This window comes from Artemia franciscana, chromosome 5 (assembly GCF_032884065.1).
Source record: "Artemia franciscana chromosome 5, ASM3288406v1, whole genome shotgun sequence".
Classification (NCBI taxonomy): Eukaryota; Metazoa; Arthropoda; class Branchiopoda; order Anostraca; family Artemiidae; genus Artemia; species Artemia franciscana.
Window position 1 is genome coordinate 51,856,709 of NC_088867.1, and position 27,500 is coordinate 51,884,208.

The 27,500-nt window shown below is 34.4% G+C and overlaps 2 protein-coding genes across 8 annotated transcripts in view; both read right to left on the reverse strand.

Annotated features, from left to right (window-relative positions):
- The window catches only part of LOC136027568 (microtubule-associated protein futsch-like), a 682,876-nt gene that overhangs the window by 530,904 nt on the left and 124,472 nt on the right, over positions 1-27,500 (reverse strand). The window lies entirely within an intron of this gene.
- LOC136026786 (uncharacterized) overlaps positions 13,053-27,500 on the reverse strand; it is a 28,229-nt gene continuing 13,781 nt past the window's right edge. Inside the window, exons 4-6 of the mRNA XM_065703483.1 lie at positions 24,972-25,164; positions 14,945-15,034; positions 13,053-13,761 (exon numbers count right to left, since the gene is read on the reverse strand). Coding sequence (XP_065559555.1) covers positions 13,079-13,761; positions 14,945-15,034; positions 24,972-25,164 — 966 coding nt within the window. The 3' untranslated portion in view covers positions 13,053-13,078. The remainder of the gene's footprint in view (positions 13,762-14,944; positions 15,035-24,971; positions 25,165-27,500) is intronic.

A 27,500-nucleotide genomic window follows, 5' to 3' on the forward strand; every position in this document is an offset into this window, starting at 1 on the left:
TACTAGTGCTCTTTGAGAAGGGGATGGGGAATTAGCCGTTTTCCCTGAAATTTTACGCCTTCCCTTATACTTTAACAGATACTTTTTTTTTTGTATTTTCGTCAAAAAAGGAAATAGCAACAAAGAGCCCCCGCCAGATCTTCAAAAGTATACTTTATCCCGTCCCCCCCGTCTAACATTTTCGCGAACTTGCATCAATAGAGGGGGCTTGACCCCATATCTACCATTGTTTGTACAGCAGCAACAACAAAAAATTGTGTGCGGCATCAGGAACCCACAATCATGTCAATCTAGGGGTACGGTGCATATAACCTAGTAGTAAGGGTCTAGATCCCCCCCCTCAGTATTATACCCGCCGAGACACGTTTCTTACAAAGGCTAATTTCGAGAGGGAGCAGAGCTAAGATTTTTACTAAGGTAAGCGGTGTCTTTTTCATTATTTTTTTTCTCAAATATTAGGATTATACTGATTTTCGCACATTCTACTACAAGCTCAATTCAATTCACATTTTTTTCTATTTTCAGAATATCCCCCCCCCCCCCTGTGGAAAAAGTATGGGAGCATCATATCCCATCAATTGCATCATTTTACATCCATTGCCGGAGATTCCAACACAAATTTATCAAGACCCAAGCTATTACGAGAAACTGCCATTTTTCTGGCAGAGCAGGTTAAAGAATCCAGCCTTAGGGCTTCCATTGCAGTTCAAACTTTAGCTTTCTGGAAAAAACGGACAGGCTGCAGTGAAAATTCACAGGTTTAAAGTAACTTCTATATCGACGAAATACCAGCAGAATATTGGCGTGAAAGATGCCTTTGACAGCTAGTAGAAATTAACCTACATTTGTCGAGAATTGTAACTTGGATAGCTTCTTGATTGCAAAATTGGCACTCCATTAAGGTCATTTCTTTCAAAAAGTGGTTCATTCAAGCGATTGCGGACCTAAGTTTTTGCTTTTATTTAGTACCCAACTTCCTTGTCACTTTTGACGTTGATTCTGATTCCTTGATTCATGTTTTTGATTCTTTTCCTGAAAGTTTCGAGCCAAAAGCACACCCAACATAAAACAAGCCCTTTTCCAAAGACAAAATTATAAGTAAACAACTCACAATTTGCATTATTTCAGACCTTACCACAGTGACTGTGTAGGCATATTTATTGGATTGTTTGGCAGTTTTCAACAAAATGGCTTCCAAAGCGGGACTCACTTTCAGAAATCATGCACATCAGGTGGCACATTCAAAGCTTGCCAAGCATGGCGAAACTCGGCCAAGCTTGGTGGAAATGTGCAGCATACGTGACTTTCCAAGATATACACCAGGGGTTAAGAAGTGAGCAACCCCTCAATGGCTACATCAAAGTTTTAATCGGATGTCTTGAAGGGTCAGGGAAGAGGGGTTACAGAATAGAATAAAGGTGCAGAAGGGAGGCTGGTTGGACTCCGATCATATTTTACTCGTAAAAAGAGGAAAAAATTAAAAACTAAAATTTAAATTTATATAAAATAGAGTTTGTTCGATTTCTAATTAAAAATTAGAAATCGAATATACCCGCTCCAAACATCATACTTTCCGTACGAAGTGGCCGGAAAATAAAAATAAAGTAATTACATTGAAGGCACATGACTCTTTATTTAGGCTTTGCTATTTATTTTAACAGGATCAGGTGTTAAGTTTATAAAACAAGCTGTTGTTACTTAATAGAGAAATCCTTGACTTGAAGATTTAAGCATATCACAGAGCACCATATAAGTAAACTCTCTCTGGGAGAGAAATCCCGACATTTGAATGTTTCAATCATATAGTAAAATATAGATGGAAAAAGATTTTTCCTTGAGCCCTTATGGCAGCTAGCCCACTGGATTTCTAACGGTCAAATGAAGTTAAACACAAGAAATGGAAATAGCACTTGGTATCAAATCAACCCTTGCTTTCTATTTTTTTTTGTGCGAGTTTATGCTTGTAAATTTGCAGTTTTAAGTCTTTTCAAATAGAAGAGTTTTCATCAAAGTTTAAAATAACAGTTTTTCATCAAGCTGTTTCAAAAAATCCTTTATTTTGTGAACATTGTCCTGGTTCTTTCAATATAAGGCCTCACGAAATCATCATAAAACGATATGCGACTCCTGCTCTCCTGGTCGAGAGTTGCAGTACGACAAGCGTAGGAGCATTCCACTAGGGAGCGCTCTATTACGTTATTAGTACAATGACAAGTATATTTCATCGGCCAAGTATGAGCTTCGACAGCTCTCCCGACGTAAGATAGTGCCTATACATGGGAGCACCAATTTGTGTGACAAAGAAGATTTTCTGCTTTTCAGAAGGAAACACTTTAATTCAACGAAAATAGTGCATTTTGGATTCCTTATTTAATGCTCCTTTTCAATATAACAGTCATCATATTGGAAATGCACCCCCCCTCCCCCGAAGATCCAATGTACAGCTCTAGTAATATATTCCTACATTCATTGAATATAGTCATACCTCATAGGCTCTTTATTAAGACGAGTTATTCTGCAATCATCTTCATCTCTGATTGACCGCATTATTTATCAAATATTGTGTGAAATAGTCTTAAAAATGGATAACAATAGAAAGCAAAAAGGTAATAATTTACATTTTCCAAGGGATATATATGGGACTATCAGGAGGAGAGGTACATTTTCAGGCTAACAACTATTAGCCTATATTCAAAATGAGCATAAAATAAGGAATTAAAATGGGACTAGCCTACTTTGGATGAAATGCGAAGACATTCCCATAATGGCTAGGGGAGGGGCATGGATAGTATTTAGCATTAGCTCCTCCTCTTATTTTTCGATTTTATGTTAAGAAAATTTTAAAATAGACAAAAAAAGGGCAAATCCTTCTAAACAATGAATATTACAGAAACCGTCAAAAAATTACAAAAAATGCTTCGGGGGGGGGGGGGGGGGGTAGCCTATTTTCAGGGGTAGGGGATATTTCAAACCAATCTGATAGGGAGTTCTTCATGTCCCCTTTGATAGGGCTTGTATCTCTACTCTTTTTTCATTTTCGATGCTTAGGAAATTGCATAAAAGATAGGCTTAAACCCATTTTAATCCTAGAGCAAAATTTAACTCCATTATTTTGGTTTGTGTCTAGCCTACTTATATTTGCATCTCGATTTTGTTAAAACAATCCTTATCAAACAGTTCGTGGTAACGAACTGTAGTAAGGAGCGACCCGGCTCAATAGTAAACGAAACTCTAAAAAAACGGAATTTTGATGCTAAAAGATACATCAAAAGAATCGAATTTTCACGCTGATTCTAAATATATAAGTTTCAATTAATTTAGTCTTTGTCATCAAAAGTTAGGAGCTTGAGAAAATTTGCCTCATTTTGGAAAATAGGGGTAAACATCCCCTAAAAGTCATAGAATCTTAACGAAAATCACACCATCGCATTCGGCGTATCAGAAAACCCTATAGCAAAAATTTCAAGCTCCTATCTAAAAAAATGTGGAATTTCGTATTTTTTGCCAGAAGACAAATCACGGGTGCGTGTTTATTTATTTTTTTATTTTTTTTTCTTTTCCCCAGGGGTCATCGTATCGACCAAGTGGTCCTAGAGTGTCGCAAGAGGGCTGATCAAAAAATTGGAGGGCACCTAGGCCCCCTCCCACGCTCATTTTTTTCCAAAAGTCAACGGATTAAAATTTTGAGATAGCCATTTTGTTCCGCATAGTCGAAAACCATAATAACTATGTCTTTGGGAATGACTTACTCCCCCAAAATCCCTGGGGGAGGGGCTGCAAGTCAGAAACTTTGACCAGTGTTTACATATAGTAATGGTTATTGGGAAGTGTACAGACGTTTTCAGGGGGATTTTTTTGGCTTGGGGGGTGGGGTTGATGGGAGGGGGCTATGTGGGAGGATCTTTCCTTGGAGAAATAAGTCATGGGGGAAGAAAAATTCAATGAAAAGGGCGCAGGATTTTCTAGCATTACTATAAAAAAAAACAATGAAAAAATAAACATGAAAACGTTTTTTCAATTGAAAGTAAGGAATAGCATTGAAATTTAAAACGAACAGAGATTATTACGCATATGAGGGGTTCTAAAAATACTTTAGCATAAAGAGCGAGGTATTTAGGAGGAGATAAATACCTCGCTCTTTATGCTAGTATTTATAGTAATTTCAACTATTTATTCTACGGCCTTTTTGATTCAGGGGTCATTCTTAAAGAATTGGGACAAAACTTAAGATTTAGTGTAAAGAGCGAGGTATTAACGAGGGTACAAACCACCTCGTACACATAATAAAAATATAAGAATATAAAAGTTTGTTACGTAAGTTAATTCTTAAGTTACGCATTTTTTTAATAATAAAAACGTTCGTTAAAAATGAAAAGTTCTAGTGCCTTTTTAAGTAACCGAAAAATTGGAGGGCAACTAGGCCTCCTTCCCCACCCCTTATTTCTCAAAATCGTCTGATCAAAACTAAGAGAAAGCCATTTAGCCAAAAAAAAAAATTAATATACAAATTTCATTTCAATAATTTATGTGCGGAGAGCCAAAATCAAACATGCATTAATTCAAAAACGTTCAGAAATTAAATAAAAAAAACTAGTTTTTTTTAACTGAAAGTAAAGAGCGACATTAAAACTTAAAACGAACAGAAATTACTCCGTATATGAAATGGGTTGTCCCATCCGCAATCCCTCGCTCTTTACGCTAAAGTTTGACTCTTTGTCACAATTCTACTTTTTAAAACAATTAAAAGCTTTAGCGTAAAGAGCGAGGCGTCGCTCATTACTTTCAGTTTAAAAAACTAGTTTTTTTACTTAATGACTGAAAAGGATTTGAAGCTAGCCTGTAAGCGATTTTTATCGCTTATTGGAGGGCACCTAGGCCCCCTCCCACGCTCACTTTTTTCCCAAAGTCAACGGATCAAAATTTTGACATAGCCATTTTGTTCCGCATAGTCGAAAACCATAATAACTATGTCTTTGGGATGACTTACCCCCCACAGTCCCTGGGCGAGGGGCTGCAAGTCACAAACTTTGACCAATGTTTACATACAGTAATGGTTATTGGGAAGTGTACCGACGTTTTCAGTGGAATTTTTTTGGTTTGGGTGTGGTGTTTAGGCTGGCAAATAAAAAAACTTTGTCAAATGTTAAATTAGTCCATGGTTTCTTCGGATTTCTGGCAAAAGTAGGACATTTATTAAGAATCTAGATACATGTGTGAAGCCTTTTTGGGAGGATTTTACAGCATGCCATTATCCGGTCAAGGAACTGCCCAATTATTAACCCATTTTCTGTCTAATTTTTTATCCTCTTTTAAGTAATTAGCAATTTTGCAGTTTTTTTTTTTTTTGTAAAGAGAGTTTGTTTTCCACAGCAAAATAGAATTATCCTTGATATTAGGGTTTTATCCCCCCCCCCCTTTCAGGATAAAGTACAGCTTTTATTGGATCATTTTGGAAACTGTCATTTTCAATTAAAATCTACGTTTTTACAATAAAAGAACTACCCCCCACAGCATCCATATTGCACTGTTAACCCTAAAATTTCCCTTTCAGTGGGATATAATAGATTAATTACTGGTTCTAAATCGCTATGAACATAACCCGAGCCTAAAACGTACTTTTGAGGCTTCAGTCTTCTTCCCCCCCTCCATCCGCTACAATACTACAGATTAAAGTTAGTCTGTATTTTCCGATATACGTGCTTTTCGCATTACTAAATAAAAAAGTGCTACTTTATATCTGCTGTTTCGAAGGTTTTGGCCCCTCCCCCCGAAAAAAAATCCTGCGTATGTGCCTGGGTTCAGTAGAGGGAGCTATATGGGAGGATCTTTCCTTGGAGGAATATTTCATGGGGGAAGATAAATTGAATGAAAAGGGCGCAGGATTTTCTAGCATTACTATTAAAAAAAGACAATGAAAATATAAACATGAAAAAGTTTTTTCAATTGAAAGTAAAGAGAAGCATTAATACTTAAAACGAACAGAGATTATTACGCATATGAGGGGTTCTAAAAATACTTTAGCATAAAAAGCGAGGTATTTAGGAGGAGATATATACCTCACTCTTTATGCTAAAGTATTTTTAGTAATTTAACTATTTATTCTACGGCCTTTCTGATTCAGGGATCATTCTTAAAGAATTGGGACAAAAATTAAGATTTAGTGTAAAGAGCGAGGTATTAACGAGGGGACAAACCCCCTCATATACATAATAAAAATATAAGAATATAAAAGTTTGTTACGTTAGTTAACTCTTAAGTTACGTATATTTTTTACTTATAAAAACGTTCGTTAAAAATTAAAATTTCTAGTTGCCTTTTTAAGTAACCAAAAAATTGGAGGGCAACTAGGCCTCCTTCCTCACCCCTTATTTCTCAAAATCGTCTGATCAAAACTAAGAGAAAGCCATTTAGCAAAAAAAAAAGAATTAATATGCAAATTTATTTTTAATAATTTATGTGCGGAGAGCCAAAATCCAACATGCATTAATCCAAAAACGTTCAGAAATTAAACAAAAATAAACTGGTTTTTTTTAACTGAAAGTAGGGAGCGATATTAAAACTTAAAACGAACAGAAATTACTCCGTATATAAAATGGGTTGTCCCCTCCGCAATTCCTCAATCTTTACGCTAAAGTTTGACTCTTTGCCACAATTCTACTTTTTAAAACAATTAAAAACTTTAGCGTAAAGAGTAAGGGATTGCGGAGGGGACAACCCATTTCATATACGAGTAATTTCTGTTCGTTTTTAAGTTTTAATGTCGCTCTTACTTTCAGTTAAAAAAAACTAGTTTTTTTGTTTGTTTAATTATAGAACAAGGATGCGTCTTAATTTGTTTTGTTTTTCTGGTGAGGGGTCGGGAAGAGGAGGTTACGTGGTAGGATCTTTCCATGGAGAAATTTATCATAGGGGAAGAGAATTTCCGTGAAGGGGGCGCTGGATTCTCCAGCATTATTTAAAAAAACAAAAATAAATTAAATAAAAAATAAGTTTTTTCAACTGAAAGTAAGGAGCAACAGTAAAACTTAAAACGAAAAGAAATTATTATGTATATGAGGAGGTTCGTCCCCATTTCAATACCTTGCTCCTTACGCTAAAGCATTTTTAGTAATTTCAAAAGAGGTATTTTTATTCTACTTAAACGGCCTTTGTGATTTAGGGGTCATTCTTAAAGAATTGGAACAAAATTCGAACTTTAACGTAAACTGGGAGGTATTGACGAGGGGGTGAACCCCTCATATACCGTAATAAAATATATACGAATACAGAAGTTCGTTACGTAAGTAAATTCGTAAGCTACATATATTTATTGCTAATAAAACCATTCGTAAATAAAATTACAGTTCTAGCGGATATTTTAAGTAACCGAAAAATTGAAGTGCAACTAAGCCCCCTCCACCGGCCTTTTTATTCTCAAAATTGCCCAATCAAAATTTTGAGAAAGCCATTTAGCCAAAAAAAGTGAAATTAATATACAAATTTCGTTTTAATTATCCATCAAAACTTGCATTAATTCAAAAATGTTCAGAAATTATATAAAACAATTAGTTTTTTTTAACTGAAAGTAGGGAGCGACATTAAAACTTAAAACGAACAGAAATTATTACGTATATGAAAGGGGCTGTCCCCTCCTTAACGCCCAGCTCTTTACACTAAAGTTTGATTCTTTCTCACAACTCTACTTTTTAAACAATAAAAAAAAATTATCGTAAAGAGCGGGGTGTTGAGGAGGGGACGGCCCCTTTCATATACGAAATAATTTTTGTTCATTTTAAGTTTTAATGTTTCTCCCTACTTTCAGTTAAAAAATCTTGTTTTTTTTTCAATTTAATTCGTTAAAAATTGAATGTCCGGTCCCCGGTCCCGATTTTTCTCAAGTTTTTTCTCCAAATTAACTTTTAATGTCGCTCCTTACTTTCAGTTAGAAAAACTAGTTTTTTTAATGTAATTTCTGAACGTTTTTGAATTAATGCATGTTTGATTTTGGCTCTCCACACATAAATTATTAAAATGAAATTTACATTTTAATTCCTTTTTTGGCTAAATGGCTTTCTCTTAGTTCTGATCAGACGATTTTGAGAAATAAGGGATGGGGAAGGAGGCCTAGTTGCCATGCAATTTTTCGGTTACACAAAAAGGCAACTATAAATTTTAATTTTTGACGAATTTTTTTATTAGTAAAAAATATACGTAACTTAAGAATTAACTTACGTAACAAACTTTTATATTCTTAAATTTTTATTATGTATATGAGGGGGTTTGTACCCTCGTTAATACCTCGCTCTTTACACTAAATTGTAAGTTTTGTGCCGATTCTGTAAGAATGACCCCTGAATCAGAAAGGCCGTAGAATAAATAGTTGAAATTACTAAAAATACTATAGCATAAAGAGCGAGGTATTTATCTCCTCCTAAATACCTCGCTCTTTATGCTAAAGTATTTTTAGAACCCCTCATATGCGTAATAATCTCTGTTCGTTTTAAGTTTCAATGCTACTCCTTACTTTCAATTGAAAAAACTTTTCCATGTTTATTTTTTCATTGTTTTTTTTTTTATAGTAATTTTAGAAAATCCTGCGCCCTTTTCATTGAATTTTTCTTCCCCCATGACGTATTTCTCCAAGGAAAGCTCCTCCCACATAGCCCCCTCCCCTCAATCCCACCCCCAAAACCAAAAAAAAACCCTGAAAACGACTGTACACTTCCCAATAACCATTATTATATGTAAACACTGGTCGAAGTTTGTAACTTGCAGCCCCTCCCCCAAGGACTGTGGGGGAGTACTTATCCCTACTCCTTACTACAGTTCGTTACCACGAACTGTTTGAAAATGCAATTCCTGTTATTTGAGTAGAATTTTGAGCCATATCAATGTTTTTTTTTCAAAATTTAGGAAATGTATTTGTATATCTTTAAAACCTTATAAAATGGAATTGAGCAAAGTTATGACGCTGAAAACAATTTCGTTGTACTTCAATTAAGCAGAAGATCTATTTTGCAAGGTTTCACTTTTATAACACACATATTTTTAAGGTCATCAAAGGTCAGGGCCCTCTAGAAGGAGAAGGAGTGGAGGTAGTTGCTTCAAAATATCTTCCCGGGACATACTTTAGTCTGTAGATTCGTCCCTGAAAGTTTCATTTTCCTAACCTAAACCCTTTCTGAGATAGCAAGAAGTCAATTAACTAGAATTTTACCTAAAAGATGGATACTTCAGAAAGCTTTCTCAGGGCATAGTTTCAGCCCAGGAAACATTCCGTAAGTTTTCAACTACATCCCTATATGGCAAAAGCCCTTCATCTTGAGTCTTACCAAGAGCCAAATTCAGCACAGGCTATTATACCACTCCGCCACAAATTTATCCAAAATATCACCTTAGAAAACGCACAAGCAGTAAATAGCACAAATACCTTTTTACCTGACAAATGACAATGCTTAACTGAAACTGAACTTATTGAGTGAAATGATCATCTTGTTTAGCGTTTAGCGCATAATTTTCTCTCCGAGAGTAGCAACAGGTAAATATCAGGGTGTTTTAATCCGACGCGTATGAAAATGTTTTATGACTAGATGGAAATATTTCAACCCAATAAGATGTGGAAACAGTAACTGAAAGAAGTTGAAACCATGAGAAATTGCTTTAATTACAAGCCATCTAATGTTCCTACAAAATTATTAGAAAGTACTTTTTGCTTCAGTATATATGATACGGGCTAAATAGCAGTATATCAAAATGATATAAATACTTTCTTTTGAAATAAAACAAAAAAAATCAGTAGCTCTGGAACAAATTAGTGTTCATTTTGCTGAAAAACAAAGAAGATGTAGTCATCCGTGTTAAGGGTTTTGTGCAATTTAACATACTTCCCATTTTGAGAGAAAATGGAAGGTTTAACCGTCTACTGATGCTGATACTGACTTGCAATTTACAACTACTGCAATTACAATTACAATATCAAAGTAAAAGTAAAAAAAAAAATAATAGTGCCTGTGAAATTTGTTGATCGATTTTTTTCTTCTATTTTTTTTTTTTTGGGGGGGGGGGCATCAATTTCCCTATGAAAAAGGGTTGAAACACGATTTGATGTAGAATAAATTAGACTTATGTAGAGTCTTCACTTTCAATTATTGTGTGCATTTCAACATATTTCCCCTTTTAAGGGGGGATAGAGGTCCGTAGATCATCTACGACCAGCTTCCTTAAAAAGATTTGATCTTACTCTTCCCTAGCAATACCCACAACTAAGAAACAAGTCTTACAAATACGTCAACTGTCATCAAATACGTCCCGTCATCTCTAAGGTTGTTGAAAAAGTAGTGTATAGTCGACTCTCTTCATTTGTATTTAGTACTAATACGACAGCTGGAAATTCTCTCATAACTAACCATCAGTATGGTTTTCGTCCTTCTTTCTCTACCCTGTATGCATTTTCAGATGCAACAGAGTTTGTGCGTGTTAATCTGGACAAGGGATTGTATGTTTTGGGTCTATTTCTTGACTTTTCAAAGGCCTTTGATATGGTTGACCATAATGTTCATCTGTCTATACTATTTTTATTTGGAGTGCATGGAGTCCCACTAGAATGGTTAAGGTCTTATCTGTCAGGAAGATCTCAGTATGTTTTGATTAATGGTACTTACTTCCTCTATTTTGCCTATATTGAGAGGTGTCCTACCGGGCTCTGTACTTGGTTCACTTTTGTCTAATTCACATTAATAATCTTGTTGATTGTCTTCATCCCCATGTTCACCCTGTTCCTTTTGATGATGGCAGCAACTTTTTCATTGCTGCAGTAGACCTGGCATCTACCGCTTCCATAGCTCAAGGTCTTCTTGATAAGGTAAAGGATTGGTGCTTGTCAAATAGTGCGGCTCTTAACAGCCGGGAGAGTGCCATTATCAATTCCAGGACCCCTTACCATATGAGATATGGGAACGATATTATACCACAAGCTACTATGGTGAGAAATTTGTTGGTGTGTATCTTGACTGTTTTCTTTTTTTTAAACCGCATATAACTCACACCTATCCCCTCATCCTCCGCCAATCTTCAATACTGCACCGGGTTGACTCATTTATTCCTCCTGATGCTATGGTTTCTCTTTATTACGCTTTTATTTATCCTCATTTTTCTTATTGTTGCCCTGTCTGGGGTAATACTAATAAACCTCTTCTCTACTCACTTCAAAGAGCCCAAAATAGGGCAGTGAAGGCTGCTTTTCTTTTCCCTCAGCTTTACCCTTCCTCTGATCTTTATAATGATACTGAAATAGCTCCGCTGGATCGTATTGTAGGTAAAAGTGATCTTTATTTAGCGCACACTGCTTTTCTAGGTACAGTTCCACCGTCTCTGCAGCTATTTTCTTACGGTAGCTACTCTTCTTCCTTACGAAGTTCTTCTCGCAGAATTATTTTACCCAAACGATCATCAACAGCAGCTCATAGGTCCCCTGTTTATCAATCAGTTTTACTGTGGAACTCCATCCGTCCTGACGCACCTCTATTTCTCTCTGTAAAGACAGTTTCTCGTCTGGTATTTCCAGTTTAATGTTGTTGTTTTTTTTTTTTACTTTTGTTTTTATTAAGATTATTATTATTACTTCATCCTAATTTATATGTCTCTCTTCTCTTTATTTAATATATTTTTTCAGATTCTAAGTGTTTTTGGATTCCATCGTGATTTTTTATCTCTTTTCTTCATTTCAATTCTTTTTCAGTTATATGTTTAGTTTTCCATCTATATCTCCTATACGATAAATGTCCTTCTCTTGTTTAACTTTTTTTTATTGTATTTGATATATAAGTGTTTTATTTTTGTTTTATTGGCCCATTACAAGCTAAGCTTTTTGGGCTTCGTATTTACTTCACGTTTTGTAATTGTTTTTTTTTAGTATTAATAAATTGATTGATGGATTGATTAATTAATTAGAATCAGAAGCTTTTTTAAAAGTACCTAGAAAATTTAGCGTAAAAAGAGAGGTGCTAAGGAGGGGGAATCCACCTTATATACGGAACATATTCTTTTTGTTTTAAGTTTTAATGTTGCTCCTTACTTTAAGCAGAAAAAATTCGTTTTTTTATTTAATAATGTTATAAAAGAATGCTAGGGTTAAGAGATTTAAAAGATTAGTTATTAAAGGTGATTTGGGAATTTCGTCATTAAGAAGGAGGAGGCTAGTAAAAAGTAACGGGTAAGAGGGGCAAGTTTGGAGAGGCATAGGTTAGTGAGGGTAGCATTGACAGAGTCTCTGCTAGACGGAATAAGGTATTCGTGGATGAAACAGATTGAAGCATTTTTGGATTCGTGGGAAATGTCCAGTGAATGGAATGGGGTTTATGGTAGGGGTAAGGAAGTTGGAGAGGTTTCTAAACAGGTATATTGGATTTCAGTTGATCAGGAAATTCAGAAATAGGGGTGTCATATTAGAACGTTTGACTCTCTTGGTTTGTGTTCTAGGGCAAAAGAGACATGGGGAGAAAAGGTATATTTTAGAGCAGGGCTATTTCGGAATGATATTGAGTGCGTCATCTATATAGATATAATTTTATACTACTCACTGGAAGAAGAAGACCTTTGAGAAGGCTTAGAATGACAAGTTGTCCTTATTGTTGCCCAATATGTGGAGAAGGGGAGGAAAACTTGTTGCATTTTCTGGGGAAGTACGAAAGATTTAGGGATTTGAGAAAGAAGATTTTTGGAGTCGATGGAGGAAGAGCCTTGGGTGTGAAAAACTTATGGGAAATGTTTTTTTACTTTAATTATTTATGAGTTTCTGATTTTTAGCTTCTCTTTTTGTTTTTATTCTCTTTGCTGCACTTAGTTTCCTTGTATGTTTTTGGTTTTTTCAGCGCTGAAGACACCTTGTTTGATATTTTAGTAGCGCCCCGCTCTTTAAGGTAAAATTTTTATGGTTTTAAAAAGCAGAGTTGTGAGAAAGAGTCAAACTTTAACGTAAAGAGCGGGGTGTTGAGGAGGAAGCAACCCCTTTCATATACGGAATAATTTCTATTCGTTTTAAGTTTTAATGTCGCTCCTTACTTTCAGTTAAAAAAAACTTGTTTTTTTTATTTAACTTGCTTTAAAAAACGAGCTTCAGCACTGAATTGACCAATTCAAGTAATTTCTTAATTGTGTACCCCTGTTTGAAATTATGCACGATAACGCAAATAAATGCTACCAACATATGACTTACATTAATTTCGTCATCGGGCGAAGCTATCGTAGAACAGTGGAAAGGTTCCTCTTTCGATACAGCATGCTGATCTAACATTTTTCTCTGATCAAGATCAGCTCCATCCTTGTCATGGAAATCGCCATCCGTTGCCAATGTCGTTTCTTCTTTTCTTCGATTTGTGGAATCAACACCAAGACCATGATCAGCTCCGTTCTTTTCATTCTTGTCATTAATTTTACCATCATTCGCCAATGTTATTTCTTCTTTTCTTCGATTCATGGAGTCAACACCAACACCAGGATCAGCTCCGTTCTTTTCATTCTTGTCATTAATTTCACCATCATTCGCCAATGTTATTTCTTCTTTTCTTCGATTCGTGGAGTCAACACCAACAGCAGGATTAGCTCCGTTCTTTTCATTCTTGTCATTAGTGTTGCCGTCAGTCACCAATGTAATTTCTTCTTTTCTTCGATTCGTGGAGTCAACACCAACACCAGGATCAGCTCCGTTCTTTTCATTCTTGTCATTAGTGTTGCCATTAGTCACCAATGTTATTTCTTCAATTCTTTGATTCTTGGAGTCAACACCTGCAACTCAAAGAATAGTTATAGAAGATTAATTGGTAAAAAAAAATGTACATTTAAACTAGAACTTTAACAAATAAGTTATCTTATGAATGGGGGAAAATCATCATGGGGAATAAAATTATACGTATTTTATTTATGCTCGGGTGAAGCCCGCAGGCATTCAAGACGAGCCCGGGAACTGAATTCTCACTTTCCCAGAAACCTCTTGATTTTTTCAATTTTACTATAATTATTTTATTTATCGTGCAATGCGTTTTTTCTTAATATTTCAAATTATAAATTCTCGAAATGTTGTCTTCCTCTCTCCTTCCCAAAGATTCCTGTGTATGCAATAACTCTATGAAATATCTCTTTACCCCAAAAAAAATCACGATGATAATAGAAAAAAAGTAGTTGTAATTCGAGAAAAAAAAAAACACAGTTTTTACCCATATTTTTCAACAAAAATCATATAGTAGAAAGAATAGAAAAGCTTTAGAGAATCAGATAAACAACTTTATTTAGTAGGAAAATTTTGTCAGAAAAAATTATTTAGTAGGAAAATTTTGTCAGAAAAAAAAAACTAATTTCTTTGTTGACACCAGAGAAAACTGGTACTGTATTGTAATACAGTACCGGTTTGAAATTCCTATACTAGAAATTCCTGAGACTAGTGTAGTGCTATACATGTGTATAGCATGTGTATAAACATGTGTATTCCACATGTTTACGATAGTTGTATATGCGTGTTTGATAAGTACTGTCACTTGTTTATTTGTATTTGCTTAATTTGTCACGGCACTCATTGGGTTTTGCGAAAAACAATGCAGTTTAAATTTTACTTTCATTTTTTTTTCATGCTCAAAGTATTTCGGGGTGTTTTCTTCCATGCACGTAATGTTTGCTAATATTATAAAGCTTTTATTTGTTACTTTTGAGGGTGAAGAGGTGTAAGATTGAGATGCTGAGTGACAACGCTGTTGCAGCAGGCTAATTCATTTTTGCTTCTTTTGCGGTATTTACAGCCATTTGCAATCATTGATGTTTTTGGATAACAGGACGATAACATATCAGTTCACTGGAGGCAGGGAGGAGGAAAGAGCAGACGCAAACAAGCGAAATTTACGCAAGCGCAAGTCACGGGGAGGGGGGAACATAAAAAAAAGCACAAAAAAAATAAAAATTTGAAAACATTCCCACTTACCTCTATGTATCCTTGTAATAGGAATTTCTGGAGAAACTTGGAACGTTTTGACAAAATGAGATCTGGCACTTGCAATAGCAACCCCAACATCTGAAATTTTTGAATATTTAAAATCTTTCAAAAGAAAAACAATTTACTTCATTGAAACCCCCCCCCCCCTACCAGTTTCTGCGTCGATTGACTTCAGCAAAGTTACAAGTTATAATAGAGGAACAGATAAAATCAAAAGCCTGAACACAATCCACGTCGACGCGAGTAATGTTTCTTTACTGTCAAAAATATTCTGCATTTTAAAAATTATTTTACAATTTTAAATTTTAAAATACAAATACAAAATAATACTGATTTGATTGAAAATAAAATAATGGAGATAGACAGTTATGCTTTCCAGTGATTTTTCCCCTCCTAGTTGTCCAGTTTTGGTCAGATCTTAAATATAAAGGTTTTTAAAGTGATCTCTCTAACCTGTGAAGAGATTAAATAAAAAAATAAAAATTAAAAAACAAGTTTTTTTAACTGAAAGTAAGGAGCGACATTAAATTTACGAACGTTTTTAATAGTAATAAATATACGTAACTTACAAATTAACTTACGTAACAAACTTCTATATTCGTATATTTTTATTACGTATATGAGGGGGTATTCCCCCTAGACAATACCTCACTCTTTACACTGAAGTTCGACTTTTGTCCAATTCTTTAAGAATGACCCCTGAATCACAAAGGCTGTTTAATTACAATAAATAGCTCCTTTGAAATTAAAAAAAAATACTTTAGCGTAAAGAGCGAGGTATTGAGGAGGGGACGGACCCCTTCATATACGTAATAATTTTTTTCGTTTTAATGTTGCTCCTTACTTTCAGCAGAAAAAACTCGTTTTTTATTTAATTTCTGATCGTTTTTGAATTAACACAGGTTTTGATTTTGGCTCACGGTAGGCTACATGAATAATAAAAAAAGGAAATTTGCGTAATAATTTTACTTTTTTTGACTAAATAGTTTTCTCAAAGTTTTGATCGGACGATTTTGAGAAAAAAGGAGTGGGAAGGGGGTCTTATTGCCCTCCAATTTTCTGGTTACTTAAACAGGCCACTAAAACTTTTAATTTTATTTACGAACATTTTATTAGTAATAAATATACATAATTTACAAATTAACTTACACAACGAACTTCTATATACGTATATTTTTATTACGTATATGATGGTGTTCGCCCACTCGTCAATACCTCGCTCTTTACGCTAAAGTTTGAATTTTGTTCCAAGTCTTTAAGAATGACCCCTGAATTACAAAGGCCGTTTAATTAGAATAAATAGCTCTTTTGAAATTACTAAAAAATACTTTAGCGAAAAGAGCGAGGTACTGGGGAGGGGAAGAACCCTCTCATATAAGCAATAATTTCTGTCCGTTTTAAGTTTTAATGTTGCTACTTACTTTCAGTTGAAAAAACTTTTTTTTTAAATTTAATTGCTCATTGTTTTTTCTAAATAATGCTGGAAGATCTAGCATGGGAATTCTTTTCCCTGTGATACATTCCTCCATGGAAATATCCTCTCACGTACCCCCCCCCACCCCAATGCCAGAGAAAATCAAAATACCCGATAAAACGTCAGTATACTTCCCAATACCCAATACTATAGGTAAACTATGGGCATGACTTACAGCCCTTCCCCCGCGGACTTTGGGGGATTAAATCGTCCTCAAAGACATAGTTATTAGGTTTTTCGGCTAAAGCTGAAGAAAGTGGCTATCTCAAATTTTGATCCGGTAGTTTTGGCAAAAAAGAGCGTGGGAGGGGCTATTTTCTGTTAGAATGAACCTTCACGCAACATTCTAGGACCACTAGGTAGATACTATCACCCCAGGGAAAAAATTATAAAAAAAAACAAATAAACACGCATCAATGATCTTTCTTCTGGTAAAAAAATATATAATTCACCATTTTTGTAGATAGGAGCTTAAAACCTCTACAGTGGGGTTTTCTGACAGGCTGAATCCGATGGTGTGCTTTATATTAAGATTCTATGACTTTTGGGGGATGTTTTTTCCCTTTTTTCGAAAATTAGGCAAATTTTGTCAGGCTCGTAAATTTTAATGGGTATGACTAAACTTGATGAAACTTCTATATTTAAAATCAGCATAAAAATCTGATTATATACTATTTGATGCATATATACTGGTATCAAATTCTTTTTTTTAGAGTTACAGTTACTATTGAGCCGGGTCGCTCCTTACAACAGTTTGTTACCACGAACTGTCTGATGACCCCTGAGAAACAAAGGTCTTTTAATTAAAATTAAATAAAAAGCAACAAGTTTTTTTAACTGAATGTAAGGAGCGACATTAAAACTTAAAACGAACAGAAATTACTCCATATATGAAATGGGTTGTCTCCTCCGCAATCCCTCGCTCTTTACGCTAAAGCTTTTAATTGTTCTAAAAAGCAGAATTGTGGCAAAGAGTCAAACCTTAGCGTAAAGAGCGAGGGATTGCGGAGGGGAAAACCCATTTCATATACGGAGTAATTTCTGTTCGTTTTAAGTTTTAATGTCACTCCTTACTTTCAGTTAAAAAAAAACTTGTTTTTTTTTTAATTTAATTTCTGAACGTTTTTGAATCAATGCATGTTTTGATTTTGGCTCTCCGCAGAGGAATAATTAAAACGAAATTTGCATATATTCTTTTTGGCTAAATGGCTTTCTCATAATTTTGATCGAATGATTTTGAGAAAAAAACAGCGGGGGAGGAAGCCTACTTGCCCTCTGATATTTTGGTTAATTAAAAAGGCAACTAGAACTTTTTATTTTTTACGAATCTTTTTATTAGTAAAAGACGTACGTAACTAATAAATTAGCTTACGTAAAGAACTTTTGTACGCTCATGTTTTATTACATATATGAGGGGGTTCGCCCCCTCGTCAGTACCTCGCTCTTTACACTAAAGCTTAAATTGCGTCCCGATTCATTAAGAATGACCCATGAATCAAAAAAGCCGTAGAATAAATAGTTGAAATTACTAAAAATACTTTAGCGTAAAGAGCGAGGTATTAGGAGGAGGTGAGCCCCTCATATGGGTAATAATTTCTGTTCGTTATAAGTTTTAATGCTGATAAACTTTTTCATGTTTATTTTTTCATTTTTTTTAAAATAATGCTAGTAAATCCTGCGCTTCCTACATGGAAATTTTCTTCCACCATGACAAATCCCTCGACGGAAAGTTCCCCAAGCATATCCCTCTCTTCTCAACCCCTCCCCCAACCAAAAAATCCTCCTGAAAACGCCTGTATACTTTCCAATAACCATTACTATATGTAAGCACTGGTCAAAGTTTGTAACTTGTAGCCCCTCCCATGAGGACTGTGGGGGAGTAAGACGTCCCCAAAGACATATTTATAAGGTTTTTCGACTACGCTGAATAAAATGGCTATCTCAGAATTTTGATCCGGTGACTTTGAGGAAAACATGAGCGTGGGAGGGGGCCTAGGTACCCTCCAATTTTTTTGGTCCCTTAAAAAGGGCACTAGAAATTTTAATTTCCGTTAGAATGAGCCCTTTCGCGAAATTCTAGGACCACTGAGTCGATACGACTACCCCTGGGAAAAAAAAAAAAAAAAAATAAACACGCATCCGTGATTTGTCTTCTGGCAAATAATGCGAAATTCCACATTTTGTAGACAGGAGCTTGAAACTTCTACAATAAAGTTGTCTGATACGCTGAATCTGATGGTGTGATTTTCGTTAAGATTGTATGACTTTTAGGGGGTGTTTCCCCCTATTTTCTAAAATGAGGCAATTTTCTAAGGTTCGTAACTTTTGATGGGTAAGACTAATCTTGATGAAACTTAGATATTTAAAATCAGCATCAAAATGTGATTCTTTTGATGTAACTATTGGTATCAAATTTTTAGAGCTTTGGTTACTATTGAACCGGGTCGCTCCTTACTACAGTTCGTTACCACGAACTGTTTGATAAATAACGCTTTTGTGAGTACTAAAAAATTTTAGCGTAAAGAGCAAGGTATTGATGAGGGGGGGCCCTCATATACGTAGTAATTTCTGTTCGTGTCAAGTTTTAATGTTGTTCCTTACTTTCAGTTAAGAAACTTGTATTTTTCTAATTTCTGATCTTTTTTAAATATTGCTGGGAAACCCCGCACCCCCTTAATGGAAAATTCCCTTCCCCCATGAAAAAATCCTCCATTGAAAGATCCTACCTCGTAACAAAATATTTTGTCTTTCTATCTTGAAGTTACATATTTGGTTACTCACCAAATTTTTTCCAAAAAAGGATTGATTGTTTTTTCAACCACAAATTTATTTTCAGCCATTTTAATAAATACCATTGAAGTAGTTATTTTTAGCAATTAATAACCTTCAAGTACATATTTTTATTTAAACTATTTCATTTTCATTTTGATGCCTGTCTTTTCATATTATTCTGTGGATTTTCATCTATACTTTTTTTTTTATTCTTCTTCCTACACTGACGACGGGAGAGTGGATATCTACTTTTTCAGAAACTATTTAACCTTCGCATTTTAGAGGGGGGGGGGCTAAAATCTGTGTCGCTAGAGATTGACCAGGGTACAATAGGCGGATTTTAAAGCTTCCGTCGATCCTTTGAACATATTTTTAACACTTCGCTTAAGCAATCAAAAATGTACATAAAACTATCGGTGGAAAATATTCTCATTATATTATCCCATTTTTATAAATGAAAAGTAATTTTCTTTTGATCTTTTACATACTAAGTAGTTTTTTTTATGTAGGAAGAAGAATTTTAGATAATAATAGAAACTTCCTAACAAATAAAAATAAAAAAGTAAATCTTCCCATTAGGTACTGCAACCACTTATTCCTGATGAAAGTTTTATTTTTGTCTTTAAGAAAAATGTCGAGACAAAATTAAGCTCGTTTTCACGTTAATTATTAACACTTTATAGGTTATTTCCATTAATACAATTCTTTCTTCCGATTGCCAGTAATATGGAATAGTGGAGAGGAAACAGTGGCGCCAAATGCACCCCCATCTCCTCTAGATTTTTGAAAAACATACTTCATTGGTTTTTTCATTTAAATAATTCAGTGAATAAAAATTGCTCCCAACCAGACGTTGAAAAATAAATCCCTCACCAACAATTTTGTTACTTGGCAGCACTGGCTGGATATCGTTCTATAGAGGCATTAATTTGTGTTGGGCTAACTATATGGCAGAGGTGTTCAATTTTGTCTACAGCTTTAGGCAGTTTTCCCTTGTTTCTGAACTTTAAAAGAGAATTGACGGTATTAGTTTTAGGATGGGAGATAATGCTTAGTTTATGTTATGGGGAGATCCCCCAACATCCCCCTTATGAAGGGGATCTACAGGAAATCCCCCTCACAATCTTTGCACTACGTTATTACCAAAATCAGGTACCGATATAAGAAATAACTAGGAAATAAGTCTACATTCTTTCTTTTTCATAGTATGTGTTCAAATATTCCTTCCCGAGCGTTTCTGAGGGCTAAGGGGTTGAAATTAAAACTTTATAGACACAAATATAGATTGTAAAACAAGTTAGGTCCTTTACATGTTTTTATTGTATAATTGATCCTTGTGTGTTTTCTAAGCGAAAAGACCTAAAATTAGCAACTAAAATGACATTTTCTTTCAACTAAATCAGAGATGACAATTTATCACCGAGAAAGGTAATTGATACGACCCAGCCCTCCGTGTAAATTATGGAAGCAACTATGACAACGTGATCAATTCATAAAGCAGCATAAGTAAAAAAAAAAACAGAAACGAAAAAAACAACACCAAACGAAAAGGAATTATTTTAAACCGGTGGTTACAACTTCAAACGAATCTAAACTATACTAGATTGGAGGGTGATTGAATCCAAATCAAAAGCACAAATGGCACTTAATGGTTCTTAAGGGTGGATGAAAAAGGGTTGTGGTGTGTTAGAAACGTCGCTACGCCGTGACGGAAAATTCTTAATAGTATCTGACTAAAGATGAATTTAACAAAAAAAAAGAATACCAATTTAAAAATAATACCAATTATCTGCTTTTATTTCTGCATAACAAAGAAACTATTCGGCTTTAGAGACAATTTTCGGTCATATAAGCAAATTTGTCAACAACTGTCAACAACTGAGGCAAATTGAATTTTTTTTTCGGAGACTTTTTTTTTGGCGGGTGGCAAGAAATCCGGTAGATGAAGCAAATTTCACAAAAAAAAGGAATATCTATTTAAAAAGAATAATATCTATATTACTTTTTCATAAATGAGAAAATTAACTCGTCTTGAACAAAAGTTTCGGTCAGAGAAGAAAATTTGTCAATTACAGTCTACTGTAAAACTGAGGCGAATCGAACATTATTTTTTTCCCGGAACTTCTTTTCTGCGGATGGCGGAAGATCCGGCAGACGAAAGAAACTTCAAAAAAAAAGAAAAGAAGACTGCCTGTTTAAAACGAATGTCAATTGAATACTTTTAATTTCGCCAAATGAAAAACTTTAATTCATTTTAAACCAAAGTTTCGGCCAGAAATGCAAATTTGTCAATTATTGTCTACAACATGGGCGAAGCGAATAGTTTTTTTTTTTTTGAGGGCCCTTTTTTCTGCTGGTGGCGAAGGATCCGGCAGACGAAGTACATTTCACAAAAACAGGAAAAAAAATGACTATTTTTAATTTTGCCTAATGAAGAGCTTTGATTCATTTTAAACCAAAGTTTCGGCCAGAGAAGCATATTATTGCCTACAACATAGGTGAATCGAATATTTTTTTTTTCGGAGACCTTTTTTTCTGCGGGGGGCAAAAGATCCGGCAGACGAAGTAAATTTCACACAAAAAAACAAAAAACAAAAGAAGAATACCTATTGAAAAAGAACACCAATGGAATACTTTTCAAGAAATCTAATGCATTTTAAAACAGTTTCGCCAAGAGAAGCAAATTTGTCAACTGTAGTCCAAAACAGAGGAAAATCGAATAGCCACTGCATGAAGACTTTTTTTTCCTCGGGGAACAAAATATCCGACAGACGAAGCAAAATTCACACAAAAAAACAAAAAACAAAAGAAGAATACCTATTGAAAAAGAACACCAATGGAATACTTTTCAAGAAATCTAATGCATTTTAAAACAGTTTCGCCAAGAGAAGCAAATTTGTCAACTGTAGTCCAAAACAGAGGAAAATCGAATAGCCACTGCATGAAGACTTTTTTTTCCTCGGGGAACAAAATATCCGACAGACGAAGCAAAATTCACACAAAAAAACAAAAAACAAAAGAAGAATACCTATTGAAAAAGAACACCAATGGAATACTTTTCAAGAAATCTAATGCATTTTAAAACAGTTTCGCCAAGAGAAGCAAATTTGTCAACTGTAGTCCAAAACAGAGGAAAATCGAATAGCCACTGCATGAAGACTTTTTTTTCCTCGGGGAACAAAATATCCGACAGACGAAGCAAAATTCACACAAAAAAACAAAAAACAAAAGAAGAATACCTATTGAAAAAGAACACCAATGGAATACTTTTCAAGAAATCTAATGCATTTTAAAACAGTTTCGCCAAGAGAAGCAAATTTGTCAACTGTAGTCCAAAACAGAGGAAAATCGAATAGCCACTGCATGAAGACTTTTTTTTCCTCGGGGAACAAAATATCCGACAGACGAAGCAAAATTCACACAAAAAAACAAAAAACAAAAGAAGAATACCTATTGAAAAAGAACACCAATGGAATACTTTTCAAGAAATCTAATGCATTTTAAAACAGTTTCGCCAAGAGAAGCAAATTTGTCAACTGTAGTCCAAAACAGAGGAAAATCGAATAGCCACTGCATGAAGACTTTTTTTTCCTCGGGGAACAAAATATCCGACAGACGAAGCAAAATTCACACAAAAAAACAAAAAACAAAAGAAGAATACCTATTGAAAAAGAACACCAATGGAATACTTTTCAAGAAATCTAATGCATTTTAAAACAGTTTCGCCAAGAGAAGCAAATTTGTCAACTGTAGTCCAAAACAGAGGAAAATCGAATAGCCACTGCATGAAGACTTTTTTTTCCTCGGGGAACAAAATATCCGACAGACGAAGCAAAATTCACACAAAAAACAAAAAACAAAAGAAGAATACCTATTGAAAAAGAACACCAATGGAATACTTTTCAAGAAATCTAATGCATTTTAAAACAGTTTCGCCAAGAGAAGCAAATTTGTCAACTGTAGTCCAAAACAGAGGAAAATCGAATAGCCACTGCATGAAGACTTTTTTTTCCTCGGGGAACAAAATATCCGACAGACGAAGCAAAATTCACACAAAAAAACAAAAAACAAAAGAAGAATACCTATTGAAAAAGAACACCAATGGAATACTTTTCAAGAAATCTAATGCATTTTAAAACAGTTTCGCCAAGAGAAGCAAATTTGTCAACTGTAGTCCAAAACAGAGGAAAATCGAATAGCCACTGCATGAAGACTTTTTTTTCCTCGGGGAACAAAATTTCCGACAGACGAAGCAAAATTCACACAAAAAAACAAAAAACAAAAGAAGAATACCTATTGAAAAAGAACACCAATGGAATACTTTTCAAGAAATCTAATGCATTTTAAAACAGTTTCGCCAAGAGAAGCAAATTTGTCAACTGTAGTCCAAAACAGAGGAAAATCGAATAGCCACTGCATGAAGACTTTTTTTTCCTCGGGAACAAAATATCCGACAGACGAAGCAAAATTCACACAAAAAAACAAAAAACAAAAGAAGAATACCTATTGAAAAAGAACACCAATGGAATACTTTTCAAGAAATCTAATGCATTTTAAAACAGTTTCGCCAAGAGAAGCAAATTTGTCAACTGTAGTCCAAAACAGAGGAAAATCGAATAGCCACTGCATGAAGACTTTTTTTTCCTCGGGGAACAAAATATCCGACAGACGAAGCAAAATTCACACAAAAAAACAAAAAACAAAAGAAGAATACCTATTGAAAAAGAACACCAATGGAATACTTTTCAAGAAATCTAATGCATTTTAAAACAGTTTCGCCAAGAGAAGCAAATTTGTCAACTGTAGTCCAAAACAGAGGAAAATCGAATAGCCACTGCATGAAGACTTTTTTTTTCCTCGGGGAACAAAATATCCGACAGACGAAGCAAAATTCACACAAAAAAACAAAAAACAAAAGAAGAATACCTATTGAAAAAGAACACCAATGGAATACTTTTCAAGAAATCTAATGCATTTTAAAACAGTTTCGCCAAGAGAAGCAAATTTGTCAACTGTAGTCCAAAACAGAGGAAAATCGAATAGCCACTGCATGAAGACTTTTTTTTTCCTCGGGGAACAAAATATCCGACAGACGAAGCAAAATTCACACAAAAAAACAAAAAAACAAAAGAAGAATACCTATTGAAAAAGAACACCAATGGAATACTTTTCAAGAAATCTAATGCATTTTAAAACAGTTTCGCCAAGAGAAGCAAATTTGTCAACTGTAGTCCAAAACAGAGGAAATCGAATAGCCACTGCATGAAGACTTTTTTTTTCCTCGGGGAACAAAATATCCGACAGACGAAGCAAAATTCACACAAAAAAACAAAAAACAAAAGAAGAATACCTATTGAAAAAGAACACCAATGGAATACTTTTCAAGAAATCTAATGCATTTTAAAACAGTTTCGCCAAGAGAAGCAAATTTGTCAACTGTAGTCCAAAACAGAGGAAAATCGAATAGCCACTGCATGAAGGCTTTTTTTTCCTCGGGGAACAAAATATCCGACAGACGAAGCAAAATTCACACAAAAAAACAAAAAACAAAAGAAGAATACCTATTGAAAAAGAACACCAATGGAATACTTTTCAAGAAATCTAATGCATTTTAAAACAGTTTTGCCAAGAGAAGCAAATTTGTCAACTGTAGTCCAAAACAGAGGAAAATCGAATAGCCACTGCATGAAGACTTTTTTTCCTCGGGGAACAAAATATCCGACAGACGAAGCAAAATCAACAACAGCTTCAAGCTCGTCATACACTTACCTTTTAAATCGCTCAAAGCCTTGATATGTCCCTCCCCATTAATATGATCATACACAGCACTTCCAATGACGAGGGTGTCGCAAATATTGCATTTGAGATGCTTTTCTATTGAAGATCTTGAAAATAATGGATGGAAACTTCCATTTGGAAAAAGAGCAAGATCGTTCAGTCGCTGGTCATTATATTCTTCTCCCTAAAAATAAGCATAAGAGCAAAGGATTAAACAAAAGGTGGAATAAAAAGGCGGAATAAGGATTGAACATAAAGGTGGAATATTAATCACAAAATATATGAAGCAATATATGATGGGATCAATGGAAGGCTGGCATTCCAGAGCACTAATGTAGCAATCAAACCTTTTGAAGTGTTAAACAGCATTGGACAGATAAAGAGTTACGGAGAAGCAGATGATGAGTTACCTTTGGAGACAATCTAGAGGTTTGTTGCAAGCAAAGCATTCAAAGCAAAGCAAAGCGTGAAAAGCAAAGCATTAAACAAAATCTGGAACAAAACATAGGAAAATTAACAACAAAGCATAAGAAGCAACATATGATGGGAATTAATAGAAGGCTGGTATTCTAGAATATTAATATAGCAATCAAACCCTTTGAAGGGTTAAACAGCCTTAAGCAGATGAAGGGTTAAGCAGTTTAAAGGTTGAGCTTTACATAAAACATAGAGTTTGTTGGTTTCAAATGTTTATCAACTATAATTAAACCATGTTATATAGTCAATGCGGTTTAAGTGCTTCAATGTGCCCTAAATTTTTTTTTTAATCTTTGGCCTACTCAGAGAATTGAAAAATGAGCAAACAGGGATCTAAGCTCAATTTTTGACCCAAACTGGAAAATACGACTATTCAAGAAAAAGCCTTAGCCAGTTGTAAATCCTAAACTGGCCAATTACCACCCTGCATTTCATTTGGTTTCATCACCTTCATCTCCGAGAAAGGCCTATTTACAGACTAAAAGATATAGAGACTAAAACATGCCACAAAAATTCCAGGTGGTATCGAAATATTTGCCGTCAAAGTGGCTTTGGTGATTTTGGTAGTTGTAAATATGTATTTTCATGACTCTACAGCGGCAGCTCCAAAAGTTTTTCTCCGCAGTACCCTTGGCTGACTTACAAAAATTTTGCAGCAATGCAGAAGTCTTTTTATTTGATTCTTAATGAGAAAAACGAAAAACTGTGAAACTTTTCCGACTATAGCATTATTTGCTTTATCTTCGGAATTATTTGCAGAGGTCAGTTTAATTTAAAAATTTATTGGAAGAGAAGAAAAAAAGTTGAAGCTTATATGTTCAATTACCTTTAGCACGACGAGCAAAAACTGAATCTTTATATGTATGGCATTGCTGGTTTGTTTGGGTTCATCACCTTCATTTCTAAGACCTGCTTATTTATTAAATATTTAATGCACAAAAGAGAATATATAAACAAAAAATTCCACATCAATACCATGTAGCCTAGAAATATTTGTCATCAAAGTTACTTTGATGATTTGACCTAAAACAAAGATCGAGGTCTAAGCCATTTGTCTCCTTATTTTCCAGTATCCTGCTAGTGTTTGTGCTATAAAGTGACAAATTACTGCTATCTATCCGAAAAGAATAGTACATTTCTTACTTCAACTTGACGCCACCGTATGTAAGAGGGGTTTCAGGCTCTTTTTAAATTCATAAAACAAATATCTTTTAGTTCAAGCTACAGTTTTGTAAAACAAGTAGTATTTTGAAGAGATACTTTTTATTTCGACTTGAAATTATTTTTAAGGGGTTTTAGGGTCTTATTATCCAGAATTCGAAAAACTAGGATCGATAAAACATATTAGGTCCATTGAACTTGAAAAAAAAATTAATTTTAAATCAGCGTTCAGCATCCTCGAGACAACTGAATCTTTCGGTAGCGACAAGTTAGTTTAACACCGATAGCAATGAAAAAATATTATCAAAACTATCATTTGTTATTTATAAACCGATAATACCACACAAGAAGGAGCTTTATCACAATTTGAAGTTCTGAAGAAAAAGAAAGCCCCTGCTTGAAAAAAAACAAGCGCCAGAGAAGCCAGTCATTATTTTTTTTTACGTAATAATTAATATACCTTTAAGTTTAATTCTATACTTGTTTATCTTTAGTCTTGTTTGAAATTTTTCTCTTAAGCTCCATCATATTCGAGAGAAAATTAGTTTTTTTGCTGTAAAATATTAAAAAAGAATCAACAAAACAAAAAAGCAAACTCCACCTCTGTTTCAAAAGTCTAACCTTATAGAGAAAGTTTTTAGATTAATGTTGAGAGGCTCAAGGCCCACTTTTAGTTTATACTATTTCAGTACTTTTTATTTAAATTCCTTTCAGTTGCCTACGAGTCGAAACGTAAACTAAGCCTTACTTTAGACTTTTGGCAATAATTTTTAATGACTTATTTTAATATCAAAATATTTTTGGCAATAGTATTTAAATACTAGAAACGTGAAAAACGTTTGTTAGGTAGGAAAAAGCTTTCGAAAAATTATCCTTAATCAT